Source organism: Cladophialophora immunda, assembly GCF_000835495.1.
Source record: "Cladophialophora immunda strain CBS 83496 unplaced genomic scaffold supercont1.4, whole genome shotgun sequence".
Taxonomy (NCBI): Eukaryota; Fungi; Ascomycota; class Eurotiomycetes; order Chaetothyriales; family Herpotrichiellaceae; genus Cladophialophora; species Cladophialophora immunda.
The window spans coordinates 4,480,554-4,505,221 of record NW_015622544.1 but is presented as its reverse complement, the minus strand read 5'-3'; the positions used below and the strand labels follow the sequence as shown (position 1 = coordinate 4,505,221).

Genomic DNA, 24,668 nt, shown 5'->3' with positions numbered 1-24,668 from the left:
TCGCTCTGAATCCACCACACTCGCAAGGGGAGAAGACTGAAGAGAACACAAAGCACAACTCACCGACTTAATTCACGGCGAATTATACGGTCCACACATCCGACGATGCCCATGTCAATATACCCGTCCTATCCAAGCGATAGAGAGAGACACACCCAAGGAGAGACCGAGAGGGATACCGACATGCGAGAGATCAAGAGCGCGATAAACTCCGTGGGATATCAGATTTTAATCCCATCCCGGGGAAAGGGGGCCAAAGCAAAACAAAAAATCTTCTGTGATCAAAATGCCAAAAGCCAGGGGGCGTCCTATTAGTACAATGAGGGTTATTTCCCATCCTTTTCTTTCCCTGCTCCCTGTCGACTTGCTCGCCTCGCCCCTTTCTGGTCTCGCAATACAAAATTCATGTTTTACTTCATTCCAAAAACAACTTGCCGTCCTGGGTCTCCGGGGGGGTGTGGTGCTCCCCTTTGATATATTACACGCACCGTACACAGACACAAACAGTCCTTCGCTCTTCAACAACAGCAACAACAACCTCGAGACAGATTCCCGGTGGAAAATATTACAGTTACACAAAAAATGATGACGCGCTTTGATTTCTAGTAAAACAAAAAGGGGGTAGAAAAGGGGCCCAGCGCAAAAATCGATATGGCAATGTCCCGCTCAGCTCGCCGGCTTCTTGGTCGTCAATCGCTGGGAGTGTTGTTTGCTTCAAGTCAGTCGTGTCGCTCGTCCCCGTCGTGTTCCGAGATATCTGCCTGAATATGCTCTTCGTGCTTTCGTGCTCCAATTATCGTGTAGCCTTGATGGAGGTGGCCCAAGTCGCCTTCTACTTCTTCCTCGCAAACCGTTTGTTGAGGAGGGTCAGGACCTTTGAGACGTCAAATTGCACATATTCCAGGTCGAGGTCGTCCTGCCCATCTTTCTGCATCTCGAGGAGATCGTCTAGTTTCAGATCCAACTCGAGGAGACCACGAGCACGCCCTGCCACCGTGTTAGTCTCGAATCCACTGCACCCCTATCAACACCATGAGACTCACCTTTGTAATGCAGGCTGATGACGAAAGTACCGGCAAGGGGGCTCCGGAACATGAAGAAGATATTACCTCTCCGGTTCTCGGGGACATTGCTTCTCGTAATCACACCGTCCTTCTCCAGTTGTGCATGGGTGAATTTGTATGGGCCGAGCTCTCGCACCTTCTCCGTCTTGCCTCTTCTCGCGCCTTCAGACTGGCTACGCACGTTGTGCAGGTAATTCTTGTATGTGTCGAGCTGGGACAAAAGATATGTGTTGTGATCGCGAATCGTCTTGTAGACATCCTCCAACTTGGCCGTCTCCTCGAGCACCTTCTCCTTTAACGAGCCGAGGTGGGCCAGCTCCTGCTCAACTTCATCACGGAGCACTGCATAGTCGTCGGCACGATCTATCACTCCCCATTCGGACAGCTGCGTAAGAAGTTCCATACACCGGATGCCTTTCCGCACCATGACGGCGTCATTCTTAAGGGTCCCCGCCGCTTCGGCCACCCGGTCAAGGCGAAGAGGGCGCCGCATGACTACGGCATTCTGCGGCAAACTTCGCATGATTTGCACAAACGTGCTCTTCGCCTCCATGAAGTGGATTTCTTCTGGAGTGATGTCGAGTGCGTGAGTGAGATCGTCGAAAGTGGTCTCCCATTTGCTGTAGAGAGGTAGGTTGATCGCCCTGTTTTCTTTTCTGGGCAATTGCGGTGGTGCTGAACCAAGTTCCTGCAGCAGGATGCCCAAGTGAGAAGAAGGATCTTTGGCCAGTTCCGTGCTATGCTTCTCAAGTAATGCATGAGTAGCATAAACTTCGTTCAAACTGATCTGAAGCTCGAGATCACGCTTGGAAAGTGCCACGTAGTTGTCCATCTCCAGGCTCTCGTAAAAGTCCTGAACTTCGCACAGGTCCAACATGAACTTGTTGCAGCGATCCTTGTTCCGTTGAATGAAAGGTTGCAGCTTGGCCATGTACGGTTCCTTGGCATAGGACGGCTTGTTGGCCAGGTTCTGCAGCATCTTAGCAATGTAGGTCAGAGTCCTTTTGGGTTTCTCATCCGGCACTCTCTCAATCAGCATGTAAGATTTTGGAGTGACAATGGCAGGATTGATAAAGCGTAAGAAGAAAAAGCCACCAATAAGGGTGCAAATCGCCTGGTCCTGGGCGTCGGGGTACTTGCGCCGGGACAGATTCCGAATTTGCTTGCAGATCCAACGGATCCCATACGGGGTGTCCTCTAGGCATTCGATAATCGCGGACAAGAATCCTTCCGCGATTTCAGTCAGCATCTTGAGGCGTGGCGTAATGATGGCTTGCACTTGTGCATTCTCCGCCGCAAATTCGGCTGTCACAGACCGGGGTAGGTCTTCCGGCAGAGTACCGGTATCTTCCTCGATTTGCTTGACCATGGCCTCGTAGACTTTCAAGGGGTTGATCTCAAGATCCACGTCGCTCAACTCGGTCAGAGAGTTGATCTTTTCGGCGAGGACTTCTTTGAGGAAACTCTGCCCGGGGCCTCGCCGGGTATAGGTGGTCATCATGCGGGAGACTGGAGTATTCTGGCGGAGTAAGGAGGAGTATTCGGGCGTTGTCTCGAACTGATGGGTCAAGACCGATTGAAACATGGTCAGCAGTAGATGCTCTTCTCGGCTCTCGTATTGATTTCCATAGATTGTGAACATGACGGTCTGTAACAGAGAATCAATTTCGGCCATGGTGACCAGGCGACATAGGTGAGCAATATGCCTGGGTTCTGACTGTAGCATGAAGAATAGGTTGCCATATTTCTGAGTCTTGTCGTCGTTCGGGAATGAGCCTTCTTGGAGCTCGGCGGCCTCATCAAGGTGGCTGGCCACCTCATTTTGCTTGACATGGTATTAGCACAACGTTCAACACCGGGCCAATGTGGTCCAAACTTACCTCTTCCAAGGCCATACGATTTTGGATCAACAGGGCAATTCTCGAGTCCAGGTAACGGACGTCCTTTTCAAGGACGAAATTCTTCTTGGACTGGTTTGAAATCTTGACCTTCAAGTCCCTGAGTGAGCGTTGTGCTCGGGCGAGGTCATCGCTGATTTCCAAGTCTTTGTCCTTTGCGCTCATGCTCGCATAGAGGGCGGTCATGCTGACCCGTTTGCTCTGTCGCAAGGAGCGGGCGCCATCATGGCTCGAGAAGGTATTCGTACGGCTGACAGGTTCGAAGGAGGAGTTTGTCGAGGTCGAGCCTCGTGAGGCAGGCTGGAGCATGGTTGCGACCGCCATGTCGGCACCCTGTCTGGATCGACGCGACCTTGAACGGTCCTTTGCGCTGGAGACACGCCTGGGCACGTCGGAACGAAGTGAAGAGCTCATCTACTCTTTATGGGCCAGGCAACAGAATCCAAGGCGGGATGTTGAACTCTATATGCAACTCGGGGGTTGTATGATATTGTGACGTCGGCCGTGTTTCAGAACGGGCCGCAGGTCATCTGGGATCGGTGATGCACAATCGTTTCCTCCCGGGACGCAGACGCAGGCGGGTTGGAAATATCGGACTGGAAAGGGCAGATTGCAGTATTATTTGTGTTGAAGTTTCGACGGGGGTGGGAAACGTCCGATGCGACCGGCGCGAGAGTAATGTAAATAATCTCTTCTCCCTTCTTCTCCTGTCAAGATGCAGATTTCGAACAAACACAAGCAGAAAAGCTCCACCCGACAGAGATTACAGATATCCTGAACAGTGAAACGCGGCAAGGTAAAGCCCTTGTGAATGAACTGGCGGGGGGCAGGCGGTGTTCAAGGCAGGGCGTTGAAGAGAAGGTCTGGTGGGTTGAGGTGTGCGCAGGCGCACCGTGACTGGCGGCGCAGATGGAGGATTGCGGCTTGAAGAATGCAACTGCAGAGGGCGACAACGGAGGATGGGTGGATTGAGGGAAGCGTGGAGGATGCTGGTTGGCGACTGGGATGAAGATAAGAGAAATGGCAGCGAGCGAACAGCGAGGCACGGAGTGGTGTTGGACAGAAGTCTGTCAGGAACCAGGAACAGCCGTGCGGACGAATGAAGGGAGTGGGAGGACGGCAGCCGGATGGCCAGAAATGATAGGGGGGAAGAGAGGGTCGTGGAGGGTGTCAGGGCGTCAGGGCGCGTTGATGGAGGACTATTTTTTGGGAACGGTGAATGGGTGGAAGTGTGGATGTGTGGATAGACGAGGGATAGGAACTGGTGAAGAGGGAGGGAGGAAGGGAAAGAAGGGGGGTGGCTCTGGATTGGGTAGGGTGGTTCACGGCGGGTTTCTTTTCGAGCAGTAGTTGGCTGGGGGCTTGGAGGTGGACGACTGAGCCCTGGCAATCCCTGCCCTGGGGTGCATGCCAGTTAAACCTCAGAGGTGGCCTCAATGCCTGGAGGGGGAATGAGAGAGGGGCCGTTTAGACTATGATCTGGCAATAAACTTTTGGCAGCAAACGAGGAGGAAAAAAGGCGTGGACAAGACAGGCAGCCGCGTCAGTGGAGGATGATGGGCATATGGAGAAGTTGGTCTCTGAGGAGCTTTGACAGGCTCACTAGGCTGCATGTCAGTGCCTGAAGGAGGGTGGAGGGGGTGGATTCCTCCCGTTGATGTACGAGTAGCTCCTAGGCAAGTCCCTACTTACCACTGCTGCTGCACGGAGTTTGCTCGTAGGTGCCTCATAGGCGTCGCCAGCTACCCAGGAAACCTATCTCGCTCTGGTTAGGCTGCCCGCGGCTTGGCGGGGTTGGCTCTGATCTCTCCTCCCTCCTCTCTCATCCCTTCCTCCTCGGTGCCTCTCAGGGGTAATTCAGAAAGTCAACTGACTCCGGATAGACGGTTTGCATCCCTGCTCTCTCCAAGCCTTCAACCGCTAACGACGCCCACCCAGCCTAATCCGTCCACACTCTGCAAAAAAGTCGCTGACCAGCTCATGAAAGCCACCGCCTCCATAGCCCATTCCTAGAATCCTTTCCTTTTGACTTTCCGAGACTGCTTCCAGATCCCGAGCGGCATTCCATGTGAGGAGCACTAGGTTACGGGACGGTGAACATGGTTGTTCTGGGCTAATCGAGCTGTTCTCTCGCGTAGCAAAAGAGAAGCATGTACATCAAGTTGCAGGGTGGATGGACGATCAGATGCGAATCCACGGCCTCAGCCTGAGCCTTGCCGATCAATGTCCCACTGTCCATCTTTGTTGCGGTCTGTTTGACGCTCACACGCAAGCGTCTAGATCCGCAAGAATGTGCCGTCGGTGCCCTGGCAAATTTGGATATTCCATTTTGGCCGGCATGTTAATTTCTTGATATCCTCTCCCGGAAACGCTCATCAAATGTCAAAAAACCTCGTGCATGCAAGGGGGAGAGACCGTGCCAGCCCAACGTCAGGCTTACCACCCAATAGGAAGAATGACACTGTGGTATCCGCAAGCTTGGACCTCGTGTGTACCTGACTACTGGCAGATAGCTTCTTGCATGGCATTCGCCTTGATGGCCTGAATGGCAAGTTCCCTGCGCCTTACTCTGTCACAACGAGAGCTTTCTAGCAAAAGGAATTCCGGTAGCTGCTGGTTTGCCCGGGTCTAGATCAGCCACCCAGATGCGACCCTCTTGAACAAGGGCTGGAGGAGTCGTATCTGTGTGGTGTCTTGCAGAGCTAACTGTGGGTTTCACGGCTCCCACGAACTAGGTAAGGGGGGTGAGTGGGAGCTGAGGTGGAGCATGTGCAGGGGTAGGTCAAGAACGACTTGAGATTCGTTGGTGCTCGAGTCCAAGTTTCAGATGGCACTGATGTTGCTCTAGAGCACTCCTCAAACACGAGCGTTTCGCCTCCTCCAGACCCCAGAATCCCAACACTGGCTCCTTGGATCCGGATTCCTTGTTCACTGCAGGCCTTGAGTCTTGACAGGTGTGGCAGGTCAACATCCCTGGTATTTGTTGAGTAATTGCTTTCTCGTCATCAGCTCACAGTGGAACTTGCTGTCTGATTGACTGTACTCCGTACCGAGGGCGGCCGACCGATAGGCATGGCATGCTTCTCCAGCGGGTACTTCCCGCGAGTCCTGAGGAACTTGGTCGAACAAAAGATGACAGTCGTCAGTGGCGGACTTTGTGGGCAGCGAACCCCCTTACAACCGCCAAGATGAAACACGTTTTTGGCATGACAAAAGTGGCTTGCGACGAGACGGCACGTCTGGATCCATCAACCTGCAAAAAATCGATTCGATCGATGGACTGTGAGCTCGCCTTCCCGTTACCTGGCCCAATTCAAAGAGCAATGAGCTCGCTGGCTTGTTGATATGATCTAGTGGTATGTAGATCGGATGAGGAGTTAGTTTGCAGGCCCATGTCAATCTCGCAGATCTCTGTTGGTCGACCACCCGCGGCGCCAGGGTCCATGAGACTATCGACAAAGGCTCGCCAGGGGGGATGATTCCGTGGCTTTCAGCGACAGCTCTTTGCAGCAAGGCAACCACCTAGGCGCCAGCGGTAGACAGGCAAGAACAGGTGAATTAGGTAAGAGAAAAGTCCTCTATGTGGTGTCTAGTTTTGACAGAAGCAGTGTCATGCCTCGCTTGCTGGGGAGTCATTGGTACGGCGACAGGGCGAGGTGTGGAGGGGACCTTGAACACCCGTCTCCTGGATGACATGTACAGACTCGTTCGGTACTCAGACCATCGAGGCTAGGTTTGCCAATATCACGCCCATCAATGGTTGACAGACAGCTGTCCTTCATTCTCGACCGGGGTCTATTCATCATCCCTACCCGCCGGGTGCCTTCCACCTTGCCTTCATGTTACACAAAACGCGGCTGGAGACCCTGCCGATTGCGTTAGGAGGAAGCGATCACCATGGATATGGAAGCCATCCCTTGACAATGGCTCCGAAATTTTAGAAAGTGATCTGTTCAGCTGTTGCTAGCATCTCCACTCTGATGCACATTACTCTTTGTCAACACTTCAAGCATCCCAGCTGACGACGGCAGGTGATGCCTTTGACCTCATTCAAACTTGTTCCGCAAGTTGTCGTATTTGCTCTCGGGATATTCCAGGCAATTCTTGACCTCTTCCAGCCCACTCGGCCCACCACTCTGCCTGAGAAATGTCTCAATCAGGCTGCCCTGTCCAATCGCCTTGTCGGCTGAACTCTCCCACCACATGCCACCGCCTAGGCCATAGTCTCGCACAAAATTCGCCTTCTGAGCTACCAAATCTGGCGTATCATAGCTTATCATGGTGTTCGAAGAAGGGCAGTAACTCCAGCTGGCACCAACATCACGATCGTGGAACTCGGTGCTGTCAGGCTTTGGGAGTGCTTTGTAATCCCAGACACCTTGCTCCCAGCTTCCTTCGCCCACCCCATTGAACGCATGCCCGGGTCCGGAGGTCGATATGAAGGCTCGGCCGTACAAGGGCATTCCCAGGACAATCTTGGATGGATGTACCCCATGCCTGGTGTAGTGTTCGATGGCAGCCACGGTGCTGAACGGCGTACACTGAGGGTGGGATTGGGAGGGGAATAGATTTGCTTGGTGCCCCGCTCGCTGGTCCCATGATCCTGCATAGTCATATGCCATCAGGTTCCAAAAGTCGAGTAGACTGTCCATCTCGGCGATCTTCAGTTTCTCAAAGTTGGACTGTCCGGCGGGGCATGCCACCGTCAAGTAAAACCTGGTATGGTGTCGTTTGGCAGCTGCCGCGTCGAGGGCGTGGCGAGTCTCCTGCAGCAGCTTGACAAAGTCTGCCGCCTCACTTTCATTCTTAGGGTACTCCCAGTCGATGTCGATGCCGTCGAATCCCAGTTCTTCCAGCAGTTTGACAGCTGTCTCTGCAAAGTTTCTCCGTCCACCGGACGTGCTGGCAGGCTGTGCGAAGTTTGAGGAGTAAGTCCATCCACCAATGCTCAAAAGCACTTTGAGGTTGCGGTTCCTCTTCTTCAGAAGGAACAGTTGCTTCACGCACCCATACACGTTCGTCCCCGAGTCATTCCAGCTATCACCGTCGTAGTGTTTGTCAGTATCAGACCAAGGATCTGTCAGATAGACCTCGCCGCTGTCAGGTTTGACATTGGCAAAGGCGTAGAGGACATGGGTGAGATTCTCCGCAGGGAGGTCTTGAGGATGGTGATTGCGTGCATAGGGCGCCCAATTCACGTAATACACGACCGAGCGAATCCCGTGTCCACCGCCCATGGTATGGTAACTCTGGCCAAGGTCAAGTTGGGGGATGAACTGAGTCAAGACGGGATATGAGTATAGCAAGGCGATGAAAAGGAAGGACAGAACGCAAAGCATGCCCTTTCCGAGAGGCAGGCTTTAAATGAGTAGTCACAGTCTGGCCCCAAAATGTGGTCGAAGGAAGTTGGTGATACGCAAGCTGGATATTCAGCTGCTGTCTCAAACCCGTCTGCCTGCGCAGCTGACGGTGGGTAGGATGATGATGGTGACGAGGGCGGAGAAGGTTAAGTGGCGTAAACATGTGGCTGAACTGTGGCTGGTGACGAGGCTGTGCTCGTGGCTAGTGCGGTCGAGCATCTCCGGCAAATCATTGAGGCGGCGTCCTTCCTCGGCATCAAGGCTATCATGCTCCCTGCTTCCTCGACCTCAATCCTCCCGGTATATTACCTTTTACATATCCCCTGTGAAGGTTTATTGCGTCTTCTACGCTTCCTCTATTCCTTCCTTCCACAGAGATGCCCCTCGAGGTCTTGTTTTTTGGCGCCGGCGCCATTGGTGCATTCTATGCCTCCCGAGTAGCTCGCACTGCGAACACCAACGTCTCGGTCGTCTGTCGCTCCAACTACTCAGCTGTCAAGGCCAATGGCTTCCAAATAACGTCTTCCCAATACGGGGATTACACTTGGACTCCGACTCGAACATTTAATTCCCCCGACTCAGCCCGCAAAAGCGGTGTCAAGTGGGACTTCGTCGTGGTCAGCACCAAAGCATTGCCCAACGTCTCAGACGATTCGAAACTCCTCGAGGGCCTCATTAGCCCCGGTACGGCTGTTGTGTTGATCCAGAACGGTCTGGGTGTGGAACAGCCCTACACCGAACGATTCCCTCAATTAACCATTCTAAGCGCCGTGACGATTGCCTCATGTGCCCAGCCCTCGAACGGTCATATCAAACACAACCGCTGGACACGGATAAACGTGGGGCCGTACTTCTCAGAATCAAATCCTTCGGCTGCGGTCAAGGCAACAGCAACGGCTCAGAACCAAACCTTTGTCGACCTGCTCCTGAAGGGAGGCATCAAGGATGCCATTGCCGACACGCACGAGAAGCTCCAGCTCGTCCGCTGGCATAAGATCGCCATCAATGCATCCATGAATCCGTCCGCGGTGCTGTCGGGTGGATCTACCAATGAAGCCATGTCCAACGACCCGGAGCTGTCGAGGCATCTCAAGGGCGTGATGGATGAGGTGATGACCACTGCGCCCAAGGTCGTGGGCAAGCCGTTTCCGGCGGGATTTGCCACCGCGGAACAGATCCTTCGGTCGACGCGGAAGAACACAAGCGGGAGCAAGCCGAGCATGCTGCTCGACTGGGAGGGGGGCAAGCTCATGGAGCTGGAAGTCATCCTGGGGAACCCGATCCGGCTCGCGCGGGAGAAGGGATACGAGATGCCGAGGATGCAGAGTCTATATGCTCTGTTGAAGATGGCCGAGAAAAACCGAGAGGCCCAGAAGCAGAATGCCACAGGAGGAAGCAAGCTCTGAACCGCCGTGTCGTCCAGCGTGCTGAGCCATGAAGGCCCGATTCACACTGGGTGTGCAGGCTTTGGACGTCGACACACGTCTATAATGTCGTCGAAGCGGGCAATTCCAGTGCTTGATGATGAATAGACTACGAACCGCTATATAGGGTAAAGCTGTGTATCAGATTGAGGTGGCGAATATACACCAACGGTTCTTATGTGTCGAGCCATGAGCGTACAGTGACATCCAAGTCCAGCCTGCTCGACGCATACATGTCCTGATAAGCCTCTTCTCTCATCCTGTCTCCATGAATCCCTGCACCTCCTAGCAACCTTGCCGGTGCGTGGTCCCTTGGAACCAGCCCAGCCCTTCACCGCCCCATCATTCCTCACCAACGTGCTGCTGATGCCTCAATCACCTCCCCTCCACCTTCACCAGTGACCCCGCCTTGTCCCACCTCGTCCCACCCTCCAAGGACGTCTGGATGTACGAGGGACATTCTACAACTTGCTAGTCACGCCGTCCACCGCGCTGGCCGTGGGGCCCTTCCCGAACCTCTCCCTCACGCGGCCACCCAGGTCGGGCACCCACGCGCACCGGACGTCGCAGAACTGCTCCTTGTGCGGCGCCCACCGCGTGGCGGCGCTGTCCAGCACGCCCGCGGGGAGGGAGATGATGTCGTGGTTCAGCGGCGTCTGGGCCCAGACCTTGGAGCCGCAGATCTTGCAGAACGCGCGGGACAGCGGCTGGCCGGACTGCGTGGCCGGGTCGGTGTACGTCGTCGTGCTCTCGGAGCCGGTGTGCAGGGTGTATTGCTGCCGAATCGTTAGGGGGTGTATGTGTGGTACGTACGCACAAGGGGACTGGGGGATCTAGTTGCTCGGCCCACGGCCCAAGTGATAGAAAGGCGGGCATGCAATAGGGCAATTCAAGGCGTATCGGGAGCTTACATACCTTCTTGAGAAAGATGCTTGCGCAGTGCAACGTGCTTCCGCCTTGTCGTCTAGAGACACCCGAGAAGTCAGCTTTTGTGCACTCATTCTCCCCCCGATGCTATCGAGCGTAACTTTCGCCATCCCATCTCCTTTCTTCTGCCCTTGAACCGATCCCTATACTGTGTGTACATCTAGGCTCGAAAACAACCTTGGTAACGGCATAAAAAGCGAGAATTACCCCCCCCCCCCCCAAAACACAAGACATTCATCACTCGCTGGAAACCCAGGATGTAGCGAAAAAGGGCACGAAAGCGTTCACTCCGCACCTAACCGCGCAACAGCTCACTGTCGCCTAGCATGCAGAGACACATGGGAATCAAAAAGGCCGGATTTCCAAACCCTAATCCGGCTGTGACGAAAGGCCCAAGCAGGAAGAAGAAAGTGGAAGTGGACCACTACGCACCTGCAGTTCTCGCAGTGACAGACGACATTGTATACCGGCTCACCCACCACTGTGAAAGTCACGGCGCCGCAGAGGCAGCGCCCATGGTCGACCTTGTCAGCCGGCGAGTTGTCCTTTGACATCGCGTCCTGCAAGGGCAGGGACCAGGAAGAGGACGGAGGGAGGGAGGGAGGGAGGGGAAAGCCCAGGACGAGGAGTTATCACTTTAAAGTGGACGAGGCAAGAGGACAAAAGGACTCTGGGCCAGAAGGATAGCTATGCAAAGCACGAGGACCGTGTATCGTTGTATCGGGCGACTAGGCCGGCTTGCCGATGCTCAAGCTCGGCTGAAGGAAAACACAGTAGGTGGTGATGAAGATCGTTCGACGTTCGGACACAGTCTCGTATTGCTACAATTGCCTTGCTCCAACAGTAAAGACTAGACGATTTCTGCCCTCTTAGGGGTAAAGTATCTAGAGTAGACGAGGTATATCAAACCCAATAACCTGAAGCCGAGGCTACGGGAAGCAGCATCGCACAGGAGAATTTCCCCACATCAGCCTCGACCATCATCGCATGCAGAGCGAAATTAGTCAGGAAATCTTGACATGGAGGATTCCATCGTGGCCAGCTTAATCAGTTGGTGGACGACATGTTCCAGCCTTGTATCAGATTGATCTCTCGCCCGGACCTGCGCTCAAGGCATTGAGGGATGTTGGAAGGACTTTTATAGATGAGGGTGGACGGGGCTCCAGGCTGCCCTCCTAGGAGAGACTGTCATTCCGAGGGACAACCTTGAAGGGTGGTCACCTCAAGGCGCATCCAGGTGTTGCGTCTATGGCCCAGGAATTTCAGGTCTCGAGCATGGTGAGCCGGGGGCAGTGGTTGTACAAATGTTGAGCTGTAGAGACCATGTTCCTAGAATAACAGGCTCTTTTGACGGAGAATCTTTTTCATCTTGAATCTTTGCTGTTCTGAGGCATGTCTCGTCACGACGCTGTTTTGGATGACATCTTCTTCGTGGCTTTCTGCGTACTTTGGACCGCCTCTGTCGTTGTGAACCAAGAGCTGGCCACTAAAGTCGCACTCACGACCCATGCGGGCAACCAAATGCACAAAACGCCAACAGGAACGCCCCAACTCCCCCAGATGTTCCAACCTAGGGCGAGCCGCTGTAGCCATTCGACAAGAACATCGTCTCGTCCCAAGACAATGACGCCATATGCGCTCAACCCTATAGCTAGTCCCATTGGACTCATGACGACAAGTATCAGATACTGAACAAGTGACAGCCCTGCCCTAGAGCGAGTTCTACCCACAAAGACCAGTGGGATGCAAACAATACCAAGAAACATGCTGAGACTGAAATTCAGTGTCGCTAGGACAGTCAAGAAGAGGCCAAGTAGTAAAAGGCTAAGCGATTTGGTTAGGACGTATTGCTCATATGTCGGCGCGGAAAAGGCAGGTAAGGTGGTGTTGTTCGGCATTTCGGCAAGTGCTGATGCGAGAGCTATTGGGAGCACAAGCAGGGCAACCGTAATCAGAAAAAATGTCGAGGGCATGGCTCTGAGGCTCAGTGAGGTAAGGAGATATAGTGGGATGAGAGACGCTAGGTGTATCGCCGTTAAGAGGGCAATTGGAAGGACGAGTTGTCTGTCGACTGGCTTGAATTCGATTTTCGAGAGGGATTCTCTGGGCAATGTGATTTGCGGTTGCGAACCGCTTGTCTTCTCAGTTGACCCATTCTCCATTTTGCTGACCGCTGGCGCTGCTTCTTTCTCGGTAACTTGATAGCCACTCAATACCCAAAGGTAGATTGCCATAATCGTATAAGCGGCAGCCATGATCATCGCACCTGGAAGATACGTCCCAATGCTGACGAATCGATTTGACTGCATCAATAGGTAGAAAAAGAAGCTCTGATGCAGCTTCTCAAGTAAATTATTGAGGCTTCGGCAGATGCTTTCGATCGTCCTCCCAAACGCCATCTCATCTTGCCAGCCCTCGTTTGTCGCCGTCAAAGTGATAGCATCGATATGATACGTCATGAAGGTGGAATGGGGGCCAGTTGCGTGGCCGAGGGCTTGGGTTGACATTCCGCGCACGAGTGTTTGAAGGCGAACAGGGTACGAATTGTACTCCTCATGCTTGCTGTACGTGTGTTGGAATTGGATCGATGTTGAAATGCCCATCTGGCCAGACGCAATAGAAACGGCGGTATTGAACAGATCGAGGTTAGGTAGAGCGCCGTTAATGCCGTCGTATGCGATATGAAGGTTCTCGAAGCGATGCTCAAATGGGTAATCGATGCAAACGGCAGCCTGAAGTGCACCAGACTTCAACGACAGATCTTGTACCTTGTATGGATCGTGGGTGGAATGGTACGCATCAATCCATGCTTGTGGTCCTGCAGTACTGTCCGGGGTGACCAAGAATATGATGTCCTTCGACCACAGTGACCATCTTTTGAAATAGCGCGACAGGGAAATGAGGAGCGGTACACCATTCACGTTTGGGATGCCGTCGATGTTTTTGAGTGGTGCGACAAGTACGATTGCTTCGGTTCCGTCACCGCGAGGCGCGTGCAAAACAGCATAAACATTCTCTCCCTCGTAAAGCTGGCCGGACGACATGTAAGAATACCGTTGCTTTGCAGTCTTCAAGCCAGCGTTCCGGAAGAGCTCTTCCAACTTTCCACTTGTCCTATCTTCCCGGGCTCTCTGCTCTGCTTTCCCCAGGGTCTCGTTCTCAGCAGACATCGCAGCATCTTCCAGGACCGTAGCCAACTCGTGTCGATATGCGCGAAAAACATTCTGTTCGCTACCGCCAAAGTAAGTGTGGACCTGGCCGGGTAGGAGCGCATTTTCTGAGATGTACGTCTGCCGAGAGTACTCCTGTAGAGGCAAGGGCAGGATCCATGATATGCCAACGAGCATGCAAAGCAGGGACAAATACGGTGGGATTCGAAGGAGTCGGGGGTCGTCCTTGCGGAGGCTTGAGATGAGGTTACCTAGAGAGCCGTGTCTTAGCAATTTTTTTTCCGATTTTCAGTACATTTGGTGGTATACTCACGGATGAGGCCCATACTGACCTTGCTCGGCTCATCAATGGCTTCACGGCAAGGCCTTCGTACACAGACATCGACCTTCAAGGCAAACGCAGTCTTGAGGAATCTGTACTCTTGCCCTCACGCCGAAGATTAGCCGCTTAAGGGGCGAAGGGGCCAAGGGGCACCTGGTTTTCCTGAGTCTAGGGAAAATATCTTAGAGTCACAAATAGTTGTCTTCATTAAACCATCGGCAAATATGGCTACTAGTACATCGAGCAACCTGTCCACAGACATGACGCTCCATTTATCCAACGTGGGGTTGATCCAACCGTCCAGGGTTCTGCGTGCTCTAACGCAATTTTCGAGAGGTCAAAAGCGTTCCAAAGGCCGGCAGATGGTCATGGCCCAAGTCTCTGCCCATCACTGCTGGTGCCCATCCAACCAAGTCCAATAGGACTCATATGACCTTCTGGTCCGCTGGCTGAACTCGTGGGAAGAACGCCGTAGCGCCCATAGGTCTTCTGATCCACAGACACATAGTGTGGTAATCGTCCAAGCAGATTGAGTTTGCCTTCGATCCAGCGAAGGACTTTCTCCGGAGGTGCGAGGAAACGGATATAGCCCAGGCCCCCTATTGAATAATCGTTAGACTCGGGACGCCTCAAGGTAGCAAACAGAAATTCGACCAAAGGAAATCGACACCTACATAAATATCCTGTTATACACCCACTGAGGTGTCCAAGGAAGGAAGCACTGGGAATCAGTATGGACGTCACGACCAGTATCACTAATGGCGATATCCAAGTGGGGATCTTTTGGTCAGCGATCCTGTTGTTCACTTGTTAGCAGCTTATAGAGTAACCAGACGCTTCCCTCAGGGTCAACAGAGAACAAGACCAGGACCTACTCCAGATATGGGTTCGCTCGATAAGTTTTAATTGCCTCGGCCGCAAGAAGGAGGAACACCCAGATACTGGTTGCCCATGTTAGCCTGTCTCTTCCGTCTCGAGTCGAGTCGTGTGGCTCTATCCATACCTGGCCCCGAGGACTGGGGTATTGTCTCTGAGGATGACACCGTCCAACAACAGATATAACACCGCAGGTATTTGTCCCAACGCTGTGATATGAGTTAGCAGCCATTCTTCGCATCGAGACCGAGGTATCCGAGTCTGTCGTCCTTTCAAAAAGACGGCATGTGAGACGTACGGCCCATAAACAAGGCAATGCTATTCAACGTGCCAAATTCAGCCTCGAACCTCTCTAGTAAAGGCATAAGGCAGATGGTATTGATTAACATATGCCAGAACCCCGTGTGTATCAAGACAAATGTGTTGAGCCTGTACATGCTGCCCAGGTTGATTTCCTTGGGTTCCAGTGAGCCCCATTTTACCACACTCCAGACGGTCTGCAGTTCGAGGAGCCAAAAGGCTACTATTGCGACGAGGATCAGGCGGGTGAAAAGCGGGAGACGCAGAAGGTAGGAGCGTATACGCGACGGCTGGATTAATCGGGTTGGGAGAGGGAGGCTATTGGTCGTTATTCGAGGCAACGCTCGAGGTGCTGCCATTCTGGCGCAAGGCAGAGGAGGATGGTGGTGGATAGCGGTACCAGCGGGCACTTCAATGCTTGGTCAGAGATGGCAGTTGAGGGTGGAAGTGCGGCACATTGGGTTGATACGAGTCTGACTCTTCAACACGTAGAAGTACGGTCTGAGTTGCTGTACGCCATGATCTGGGGGATACGACTGTAAGACTAGAGATGCAGTGTCTCGTGCCTGAAGAATCATCGACGAATCTGCGCAGGAGATTTTTGGAGTCGCTGGAGCCGGTTGCAAACTGCGGAGAAATTGCAGGTCGATCCTGCTGAAATTAGCTGCCACTGAGACTGCCTCGACTTGGTCAACTGTTTCTTTACCTCTGCCTCGTCTCCAGAGTTTCCTCTCAATCCCTTTTATTCCAGCACTCCAAGAAGGAAAAACACGTGGGGGAAAACCAAGAGGAGAGTCTGGATGTGTTCTACATCCGAGCCACATCGACATCGCGAGCAAGATGGGGGCGCATCGACAGCTGGGCTTCAACGTCCCAACGGAATGCTGCCAGCTACTATTGGTTGACGCCCACGTCGTGATGTCGAAGATGTGCCACAGACATGATCAATTTCACCGCTGAGCGCCGCAGATACCGGTCGCAGCTATCTACCTGCAAAGCATCCTGGGACTCTAGTCACTCCCTCACGTGCCCTTCATCGACGCGGTCCGTACTGCCCATCCTCCTCAGGCACAGCTCCTTTCGACGACCAGACTGGAGGCCTGTGTCTTTGGCTTAGATGGCCCTGAGCCATTCACGCAAGGTTGCTCGTCAAGTCCAACGACGGTACTGATACCATGCCAAGGTCCCTCCTCGATGTCTCCTCTCCCACACGACGCACGTATTAACCCTTCGGTACCGAATACTCTGTCACAGGCCTCGATCTGAAGAAGTGAGACTGTATTGGGCCATTCCTTCAACATTTCCATTGCAAGTCCACTGCCCTCTGATTTAGCAGCTCTTGTTTCGTCCGGCTTGGACACCTCAAATTGCGAACCTGTATATGCAAAGTGCTCATCGATTTTGGCTTCGCTTGCCCGACTGGTTGGTGTTTCGCTGCTCATGATGAGCCTGTTCCTTGACAACAGTCAGTATGTGAACTTCAACACGTTACAGCATTGACAGAACCGTGGAAAAGTGCCTTCTACCTGGCTGTCCTGACAATTTTCTGATGTTGTCAAGCTATCCTATTCTCCCGCGCAACACCAGAAATTGAGATGAAAACAAGTACCTGAAGGAGGCCTCCTGCTTTATTTCCCTTATGGATGGTCAATCCATATCGCCATTTCCCGATTGAGGAATCCAGTTTGTGGATTTCCTAATGCTAGGCCATGGCATGGGTTGAGTCGCCACCTCTTGGAGCGTCCTCTTGGAGCGTCGATCTGTGGAAGTACAATAGCAGTGGAGCATCGCCAGTGAATTTTGAATGAGTACAAGGCTGTCTGTTCCTATTCCTCATTTCCTGTTCTGGAATTCCAGGAGGCAACACCTCATCACGGAACCACATAACCCCTGGTCAAGTGCGCGTAAGAGGTGGAGAATCGCCTGGACGTGATGGCGGTGCAATAGGAGATGCTGCATACGACACCGCATGACAATCGACGGGCAATTCATGGCCATCAACCATTTTTGGAACTATACCCCCATAGTACGAACGGCATTGATCCTGTCTGTAACATTCCGCCCGGGAAGGGACTCATTTCATTGTTCCTGTGGCTTGACTGCTCCTAGCGTGCCAGTACTAATCTTAAGCAGGAAATTCGAACTTGAGAGCCTGACGCATTGCCACACACCGGTCACACGTCCAGCAGCCTCAGCTGGGTAAAACCCACCAACCAGCTTTCCCCAGCCAAGGACGAGCTGCTTGACCGAATCAGGAAATAACAAGACGTCCCGCGCGCTGACTTCAATACAACTGTCTTTCGCTACAATCCGCTCTCGGTCTTGCTCGAGTGGTTCTTTTTGGTGTTCTATCGCTGCGAGAATTACTCGCACGGTCACATTTTCTGGCAGAATAAGACTAAAGAGAAGAGTCCTTTGTCTAGGCGATCCAAGGCACTTCACCACATCTTCGGTCCTTCAAGCCTGGAGCATGACATAGTGCTCACAGTGCAAACAGTAAATCCCGAGCTCGTGCTATATGATGGAGAGCAATTCACGATTTTCGAGGGAGTACGATCCTGCGAATCCACGCCGGGCTAGAAATCGTTACGACCTCGACTGGGCACCTTTACGAGAGGCGGTGACAAGATACCACGAACAACGTTGTTCCCGAACGATGATAGTTAAATTGCTGTGGGAGAAGCATGGTTTCCGCGCCTCGTAAGTCATGTTATTTTCAAGAGAGTCCCGTCTTTGAATCCTCTTTCGTTGATAAGTTTCACGGATTATTGACTCTTTTGCTCTGCTGCCTCGAAGGACCTCACAGTTAAACAGACAGATGGGTCGATGGGGACTATTCACGAGGAAGAAGGGCCTATCATCAAGCAGGACTGACCTGGCCTCTGCCTACGTCCCATCGAACCATGATTTGCCCGATCACGCTTCGATATATCATCGTAAGGGGACGACACACAACTTTGCCGAAGTGCCTCTCCCGAGTTTTGGATCGATTTCGACCCTTGCCACCCCTCAAGCAAATCCAGATAATATCCTCTCCCGTAGCTCTTCGTCGGATGGTCACTTGTGTTCTGAAGTCGATCCGTGCTATACGAGTCAACGCCCTAGTGCGACCACGCATCTTGCGAATCCAAGCTCGAGCACCTGTCCCACCCCCATCAGAGCATCCTCTCCAGGATCAGCATCGCGGGAGAGCTCGACTACCGCTAACTATTCGTCTCCTATTACCGACCTCTCTAACGAACGGCCCTCAGATGGAGAGGACTTGGTGTCATTACTCGAGCTCGTTCAGAAGATTACTGAATATCATCCTTGCACCGACGCAACCGAGATTTGGATGACTTCTAAACGCACGATCCTCCAGCCCACCGCTTTTGAGATTCATGACGCTGAATCTCGTCAATGGTGCACGTCTCTGGAGTTCTGGCAGAGCATGGGCAATGTTGCAGATGCTCTTGCCGCAGCAGGTCACTTCTCGAGCGCTTTCGATTTACACTATATCTGTTTTGTGGAGATCTTGGGCAGCGCTATGTCGCATGCCCGACAGATCTCGCTGCCTGATGATCTTGTTCACCCAGAGACTGAGCAGGATGCTCTAACTCAGAATCTTTTTCATGTTGTTGCCAATAAGGGTCCTGTTTTACAACTTCTTGTCAAAGCCGCCATCGGCATTGCCCGATCTTGTTCAGGATTGGACCATGCGAAACTTGCTTGTTCCGCGCTTGATGCAGTTCTCCGCATTACAGGTGAAATTGAATCTTTGGGGACATTCCGATTCCTCGCAACCCTGTTTGACTGCTATGAGTACGAAATGGGCGAGGCTGGGTGGGGGTGCAGGGGTGCTCGACCTTTTGAACGAATAACTACTCTCGAACTCGAACCCTGGCACTCGGCTGAATCTAACCCATACTCATGGAAGACAGAATGGCGGAAAGTGATTCATCCGACAATTCAACATCGAGAGTACTTGACGTTTTTCAGTCGCATGTCCTGTTATACGCAACCTTCCTGGAGACACGTCACTCCTCTTCCCTCGGTTTTCGGGCTACCGACCCCCAGCGCGGACTTGGTTACTGTTCTGCACAGTACATGCTATCCGTATATCTGCAATCCAGGTTGGTGGTCAAAATTCAGAGCGTTCTGCCAGATGCCTAAATCGACTAACTTTTGGGCCAGATCCAGTTGTTCAAGATAATCCGTTGCGTTCTTTTCCTCCCGAATATACCTCCGGCTTTACCGCTTTCCTCGATCAGTGCCATACCATGATAATTGCGGATCTCGCGACTCTGGATTCGTACACGAAAGTTGAATCACTAACGGACCAGGGATTGGAAGATGCGACCTTCACATTATTCTGGTTTCTTGTCTGCAGAAAAGGCTTGTTGGAGCTCGACTCGAAACAGCCGGAGTGCGCCACTGATTTTCGGCCGGCACCCTTTCCCCAGACAGCTTACCACTCTGCCAATCTGGATGCATGCTTCATCCTATGCCGCCTTCTCTCTTCGCTCTTTGCTCGGGAATCTGGACCACCCAACAGCTTCTTGATTGGCCCAAACTCATTGTCTAGCTTCGCCGCAGAGGCCATGTATCAAATCCGGCAATCGCCACACGAATTCCTAAATCGCTATCTTAGACAAGTTCTCAACCTCAGACCCCTAGTCGACTCAAGCAGCTTGTCTCCCCAACCAGCAACGGAGCACAAACACGTGCAGTCAACTATCCTAGCGCCTCCATTTGATGCTTGGAAATTCAAAGCGCCACCCACTCGACATGAGCCAAATCAGCCAGGAGACGACATGAATGTACCCCCCTTGACTTTCAGAGCTTCTTTAAACCGTCAAAATGGGACGCTGGTGGCAACCTCGCGATTCGAGTCGACTGCTCCAGATAGGAAGACCAAGTCCACCCACCCGGATTCGACGGGCATCAATAACGGGAGTCTCGTAAAGAGCCCCATGCGCATGCCACCGCCCCCGCGGCCGGCGCCTTCTGTCATCACCACTTCCTCAGGCTTATCCGAAGACACAAAGGCGTTCCGCAAGCTTGCTCGCAGAGTCAATGACCCGGGAGCTCTGGGGTGCCATGCGCCAGACGACAAGAGCGACCAACACGGCTTCGAACCGAGCTGGGACTGTGAGGACTTCACGGACATCCTTGCCGGCATCACCGGCCCATCGATTGCTTTCCCACGGCTCCACCCTATAGACGATCATGGCCTTGGTAGACTGTAGTACATAAGCACGCGACGCTGGAGGGTTACAAGGGACGGCATCCCGTCGCTGAGCAGGAGAAGGAAAAAGGGTCTGCTTCGTCTAGATTCAGAACGCGGCAAGTTGTAACAATAGTTCTTCTTTGATTACTATACTAGTAGTTCGCCCGAATGCGGACAAAGCACACCAGGGCAGTGTTTCCACTGCTGCTATGGACAATAACCAGCTAGCTAGCTAGAAAGCAAGCTATCCACTAGCTGCGATAATCTATGGATTTGGGGGGGTATCACTGGATGCGCGGACGCCTATGGCAGTGCTGAGCGACGCAGAACGTGACCGGCGCGCGGCGTCTGTAAAAGGGGGTATCGTGCGTTTTAATAAAAATTCCAGATCACATAATGATGAGCCTCCTCTCTCCCATTTCGTTTCACCCTTTCGCTTCCTCATTAGGCAGGTCTCTCCAAAACTCGGGACGTGTCGTAAATCGTCGTTATACTCGGGCGTCGGTCTTCCACAAGGCTATGTCTGATGCGAGGAGCCGCCCAGTAGGGTAATGATCGTAAGAAGCTGTACAACGTAAAAAAAGCTCGGGGGTTCTGGTGTAGTGCGTGATTGGAGGTCCTCCCGACTCCTTTGAGATTGGGGGTGGTGGGGGATGAGCGGCTTTCGACAATCACGTGCAGGTCTTCGATCGACGCAGTCAGACCAGGAAAACACTGCACGGAGCATGGCTCAATCCTCAAAATCTAGGGGCCGCGCCCTTGTTTTCCCTCCTCATGGCCCAGCCCTTGAGTGACAGCACGATGATCTCATACGCCATGATGAACGCTGTGAACCCACATGTGACAGTGAGCACAAACATGGCCATGAGGCCTGTCGTCTCCATATAGTGGATGATGTCTCGGGCACTGGCCATGAAGATGATGCCACCACTGATCAAGCAGAAGGAGGCGACCAGCTCGGTAGGGGGTCGGGTTGGATAGACCGACTTAGGTGGAGAGAGGAACAAGATTAGGTAGGTGCACATACGAGCGACACCGAAGCCGACCAGCAGCGTGCCCCATTGTGAGTGTACGTTGGCGGAAACCATCGAGTCCTGGTGATGCGCGGACATCATGATTCCGAGGAGGATGATGACCAAGCCGGGCATAGGGTTGAGAGATGTGGTGTACTGCTTCGGGGTTTCGCGCAGTTCCAGCGCTTCGCTAGGATGGACGTCCGTCCGGGCGGGCATGTTGTCGACAACGGTGTTCAAACATCGTCGCACGATGCTGGACTCAACAAGCATACCGCACTGGGGAATGGTTTAGCCGAGGCACCCGAGGGAAACTAAGAGCAGAGACAAAGAGGAACTCACCAATCCACCGCCGAAGAACATGATGGCGATCGAGACATGTTCGAAGTCCTGCGCCGACCACTGGCCACCCCAAGCAGCAAGATGCTCCAAGAAGACATTGGTTGCACCGTACAGCCAAATGACAAAGGATTCTGTGAATTCAGCCGAGGGGATTTTCGACTTCCATTGGCCGACTTCGCTGCGGGTCGGCTTAAGATTCCAAGCCCAGCCTAGATCGGCAAAGCAACCCATCCATCGTCCTAGGGTGAGCAGACCGTACCAGAAGAAAATTCCTCCCTTGATAAAGTGGGCAAGCCCCGTGAAGACGTTGTTGGCTCTCTGTGCACACTTGGTCAGTCTCTGCAAGCTCTCGAATGGCTAACTGCGCCCTAGTGATGAAAGGGGCGCAGTTAGGGAAACACTTACGAAAAGACCACAATAGGTGATGAATCCGGTCACCAACGCGATGAAACCAAGGACCAGAATCAGTCTGTCAACCACATTGTACACAATCTCGATGATTCGCAGAATCTGAGAGGAGACCAGATTGGGGATTCGTGCGGACAGGTATCTGTCGATGAAGCTGATGCGGAACCAACGGGATTGCCGGCTAGGCTGCTGCGGCAATTGCACGTCTTCATCATCTTCCGAGTCTGGCACGGGCTCAGGCTTCTCGAAGTCGTCAAAGGTGTCGCGTCGACCCACAACCGTTGGAGAACCGTCACGGCTGTGCAGCGTCGAGGAAGTATCGGTGCCTTGGCCACTGTCGCCGGACCAGCGGTAAGCATTATAGGGCGGCCGCCTGTTATGCTGGGCCATGTTCTCAACTGAAACTGGGAGGAACGCTGCCCTCTCCCCGACTGGAGCTGCGGGTTGCTTGCCTCTCCGCGAGTAGGCAAACAACAGGCTCGCAATGACCTGAGCGGTCATGATCCAGGTGGCAATCCAGCCGATTCTGTGGTGGGCATTGTGCACGTACAAATCTGGAGTGTTGATGTTGTACACAATCCCAAACAGCAGCCCAACGCCGTTGACGAGCAGGAAGAGAAATTGAACTGGAAGAGCGAGTTTGGATCGACCAATGCTGAAAATGGCGCCTACTCTGGTTAGGAACAAACGCTTCACCACCTTGCCCTTGCCGACTCACCAATTGGAAGAATGAAAAACCATGCTAACACCATCAGGACCACATGTGCCATTATCATATTCTGGTGCTGGCCCAGGCCAGCATAGCTGGGCATGTCATATGGGTCGACCTCTCCTCCATTGTCATGAGGGGCTTCCGGCTTCTTCATATCCATATCATGGTGCTCCTCATCGTGACCATGAGCAAGTGCAAGTGAGGCGAGTTGAAGCAGCGCCGCTGCAATGGCCCATCTCGACAAACCCATTCGGCTCACACTTGTTTGGACGGTCTTCAATGCTCCTTCTTTTACACCAACGCCCACCTGACTCGAAAGCTTGGTTCGTTCAAGAAGGGAGGGTGGAGTTAGAGATCAATTAAGAGCGGTAGGACGGAATGCGACGGCGGCGGAGGGTGTGACGGGGAGGGAGAGGACTGCGAGGACAGTCGATACGAAGAAGGGCAGCGTGAGGGATCAAGTATACACACAGGGGGAGACGTTGGTTCACAGGAGGAACAGAGATCAGTACAGAGAGAGAGAGAGAGAGCGAACACAGACTTCCACATGCAGCGGTCACGGGAGATTATTAAAGAGTCGAGGGCCGGTCGTGGAGACTGGAGCGAGTCATCGGATGAGGGCCTGCACACAGGCATCGCGCAAGGACGGGGACGAAGGGACGAATAGGTCAGCAGAGCAAAAGCTTTTGCAGCCATGGAGCATGCCATCGACTGTTGGCATCAGTTGGACGCATCTTGGGGACTGGTGGCCGGATTTCTCGGATGCGCGAAAGAGTGGTGCTGGTGGTGCGTGTTGTAGCTTGCAGCCCACTCTGGCCCTTCTTATCGCCGGCCGGAGGAAAATCGAACGAGGCGTCAAGAAGTGACAAGGCCCGCAGGTGCAGTAGCTCCAAAGGCCCTGGACGCCCTTGACCTCAGCGGCGCCCCCATTGGCAGCTGCCCGGAACGGCCAACAGGAGCCCACCAGAGCCCAACGAGGGTCACCGAAGAGCTCTTAGGGCCAAGCACCGGGCCTTGCGACTTGGAGGGACCAGAGCGTATTATTACTATTATCCTTACTTATTTTTCTCAGGCAGGGGTCTCTATCTCCTCGTAGGTAGCTCGGGCGGACCAGCTCGGCGTACTCGCGAAGAGCCTACGAGTTGCTACTAGGTAGCAGCCAGGCAGAGAGGCACGTCAGATCGCAGGCACCCTTGCCCGCAAAATTATTCGCTTAACCAACGAGCCCAGCTTCCTGCGAAGAAGCGCTTATGGGGCAAAGTCACGTACGAGCGGAGATCAGGTAGAGCTGTTGGCCCAAGCTCTTCGACAAAGCTCACACTCTCGCACTCTTTTCTCTGAGGAGCGCCATACTCGATAGCGTACTGTCAAGGGAGCTCAAATTCCCTCAAGATGCTGGTCCCCAGACGTGGGCCCCCACCGGGAAGGATACTTCCTGTTTAGCCTCCGCCGCCCTACTTCGGATACGTCGCAGTCGAACTGTCGTAAATTGACAAAGTCCTGGCCCTGCTGACAAAAAGGGCGACGAGATCGGGTGCTTGTCCAGAGCCGCGATCAGCGCGGAATTATTGGAGACAAATTCCTCTTGTCGTACTCCAGATTTGGACAGGTTGAACCTATTCCCGCGTCAGATTCTTGTTTGG

At 53.2% G+C, this 24,668-nt stretch overlaps 7 protein-coding genes across 7 annotated transcripts; 2 read left to right on the top strand and 5 right to left on the bottom strand.

Annotated features, from left to right (window-relative positions):
- Positions 1-242: 242 nt before the first annotated feature.
- On the bottom strand, positions 243-4,494 carry PV07_07901 (uncharacterized protein). Its single transcript, XM_016395018.1, has 3 exons — positions 2,945-4,494; positions 1,044-2,889; positions 243-987 (listed from the first exon to the last, which is right to left on the bottom strand). The coding sequence occupies exons 1-3, from the start codon at positions 3,374-3,376 to the stop codon at positions 833-835; spliced, it is 2,433 nt and encodes an 810-aa protein (XP_016248437.1). The 5' UTR covers positions 3,377-4,494; the 3' UTR covers positions 243-832.
- A 2,006-nt stretch (positions 4,495-6,500) lies between these two features.
- PV07_07900 (uncharacterized protein) lies at positions 6,501-8,422 on the bottom strand. The gene has a single exon (XM_016395017.1). It carries the CDS (start codon positions 8,299-8,301, stop codon positions 7,009-7,011), a length of 1,293 nt encoding a protein of 430 aa, XP_016248436.1. The 5' UTR covers positions 8,302-8,422; the 3' UTR covers positions 6,501-7,008.
- Positions 8,423-8,611: 189 nt separating this feature from the next.
- Positions 8,612-10,016, top strand: PV07_07899 (uncharacterized protein). The gene has a single exon (XM_016395016.1). It carries the CDS (start codon positions 8,700-8,702, stop codon positions 9,726-9,728), a length of 1,029 nt encoding a protein of 342 aa, XP_016248435.1. The 5' UTR covers positions 8,612-8,699; the 3' UTR covers positions 9,729-10,016.
- Positions 10,017-11,397: 1,381 nt separating this feature from the next.
- PV07_07898 (uncharacterized protein) lies at positions 11,398-14,252 on the bottom strand. Its single transcript, XM_016395015.1, has 2 exons — positions 14,157-14,252; positions 11,398-14,094 (listed from the first exon to the last, which is right to left on the bottom strand). Exons 1-2 carry the CDS (start codon positions 14,167-14,169, stop codon positions 12,074-12,076), a joined length of 2,034 nt encoding a protein of 677 aa, XP_016248434.1. The 5' UTR covers positions 14,170-14,252; the 3' UTR covers positions 11,398-12,073.
- Positions 14,253-14,343: 91 nt separating this feature from the next.
- On the bottom strand, positions 14,344-15,953 carry PV07_07897 (uncharacterized protein). Its single transcript, XM_016395014.1, has 5 exons — positions 15,340-15,953; positions 15,169-15,250; positions 15,041-15,106; positions 14,840-14,961; positions 14,344-14,764 (listed from the first exon to the last, which is right to left on the bottom strand). The coding sequence occupies exons 1-5, from the start codon at positions 15,698-15,700 to the stop codon at positions 14,532-14,534; spliced, it is 864 nt and encodes a 287-aa protein (XP_016248433.1). The 5' UTR covers positions 15,701-15,953; the 3' UTR covers positions 14,344-14,531.
- Positions 15,954-18,159: 2,206 nt separating this feature from the next.
- On the top strand, positions 18,160-20,650 carry PV07_07896 (uncharacterized protein; the record flags this gene model as incomplete). Its single annotated transcript, XM_016395013.1, has 2 exons — positions 18,160-19,453; positions 19,515-20,650. The coding sequence occupies 2 exons, from the start codon at positions 18,160-18,162 to the stop codon at positions 20,567-20,569; spliced, it is 2,349 nt and encodes a 782-aa protein (XP_016248432.1). The 3' UTR covers positions 20,570-20,650.
- Positions 20,651-20,671: 21 nt separating this feature from the next.
- PV07_07895 (uncharacterized protein) lies at positions 20,672-23,674 on the bottom strand. Its single transcript, XM_016395012.1, has 4 exons — positions 23,032-23,674; positions 22,311-22,981; positions 21,906-22,223; positions 20,672-21,842 (listed from the first exon to the last, which is right to left on the bottom strand). Exons 1-4 carry the CDS (start codon positions 23,273-23,275, stop codon positions 21,288-21,290), a joined length of 1,788 nt encoding a protein of 595 aa, XP_016248431.1. The 5' UTR covers positions 23,276-23,674; the 3' UTR covers positions 20,672-21,287.
- Between the last annotated feature and the right edge of the window lie 994 nt (positions 23,675-24,668).

Bases quoted from the DNA above. Each gene is read 5' to 3' on its own strand.
- PV07_07901 (XM_016395018.1), bottom strand. From the start codon at position 3,376: ATGAGCTCTTCACTTCGTTCCGACGTGCCCAGGCGTGTCTCCAGCGCA. The intron at 2,890-2,944 runs GTAAGTTTGGAC...TACCATGTCAAG, and splicing joins ATCGTATGGCCTTGGAAGAG to CAAAATGAGGTGGCCAGCCA. The intron at 988-1,043 runs GTGAGTCTCATG...ACACGGTGGCAG, and splicing joins CATCAGCCTGCATTACAAAG to GGCGTGCTCGTGGTCTCCTC.
- PV07_07900 (XM_016395017.1), bottom strand. From the start codon at position 8,301: ATGCTTTGCGTTCTGTCCTTCCTTTTCATCGCCTTGCTATACTCATAT.
- PV07_07899 (XM_016395016.1), top strand. From the start codon at position 8,700: ATGCCCCTCGAGGTCTTGTTTTTTGGCGCCGGCGCCATTGGTGCATTC.
- PV07_07897 (XM_016395014.1), bottom strand. From the start codon at position 15,700: ATGGCAGCACCTCGAGCGTTGCCTCGAATAACGACCAATAGCCTCCCT. The intron at 15,251-15,339 runs GTACGTCTCACA...CTCATATCACAG, and splicing joins CATTGCCTTGTTTATGGGCC to CGTTGGGACAAATACCTGCG. The intron at 14,765-14,839 runs GTAGGTGTCGAT...ATTATTCAATAG, and splicing joins GTGTATAACAGGATATTTAT to GGGGCCTGGGCTATATCCGT.
- PV07_07895 (XM_016395012.1), bottom strand. From the start codon at position 23,275: ATGGGTTTGTCGAGATGGGCCATTGCAGCGGCGCTGCTTCAACTCGCC. The intron at 22,982-23,031 runs GTGAGTCGGCAA...TAACCAGAGTAG, and splicing joins GTTTTTCATTCTTCCAATTG to GCGCCATTTTCAGCATTGGT. The intron at 22,224-22,310 runs GTAAGTGTTTCC...AAGTGTGCACAG, and splicing joins TCACCTATTGTGGTCTTTTC to AGAGCCAACAACGTCTTCAC.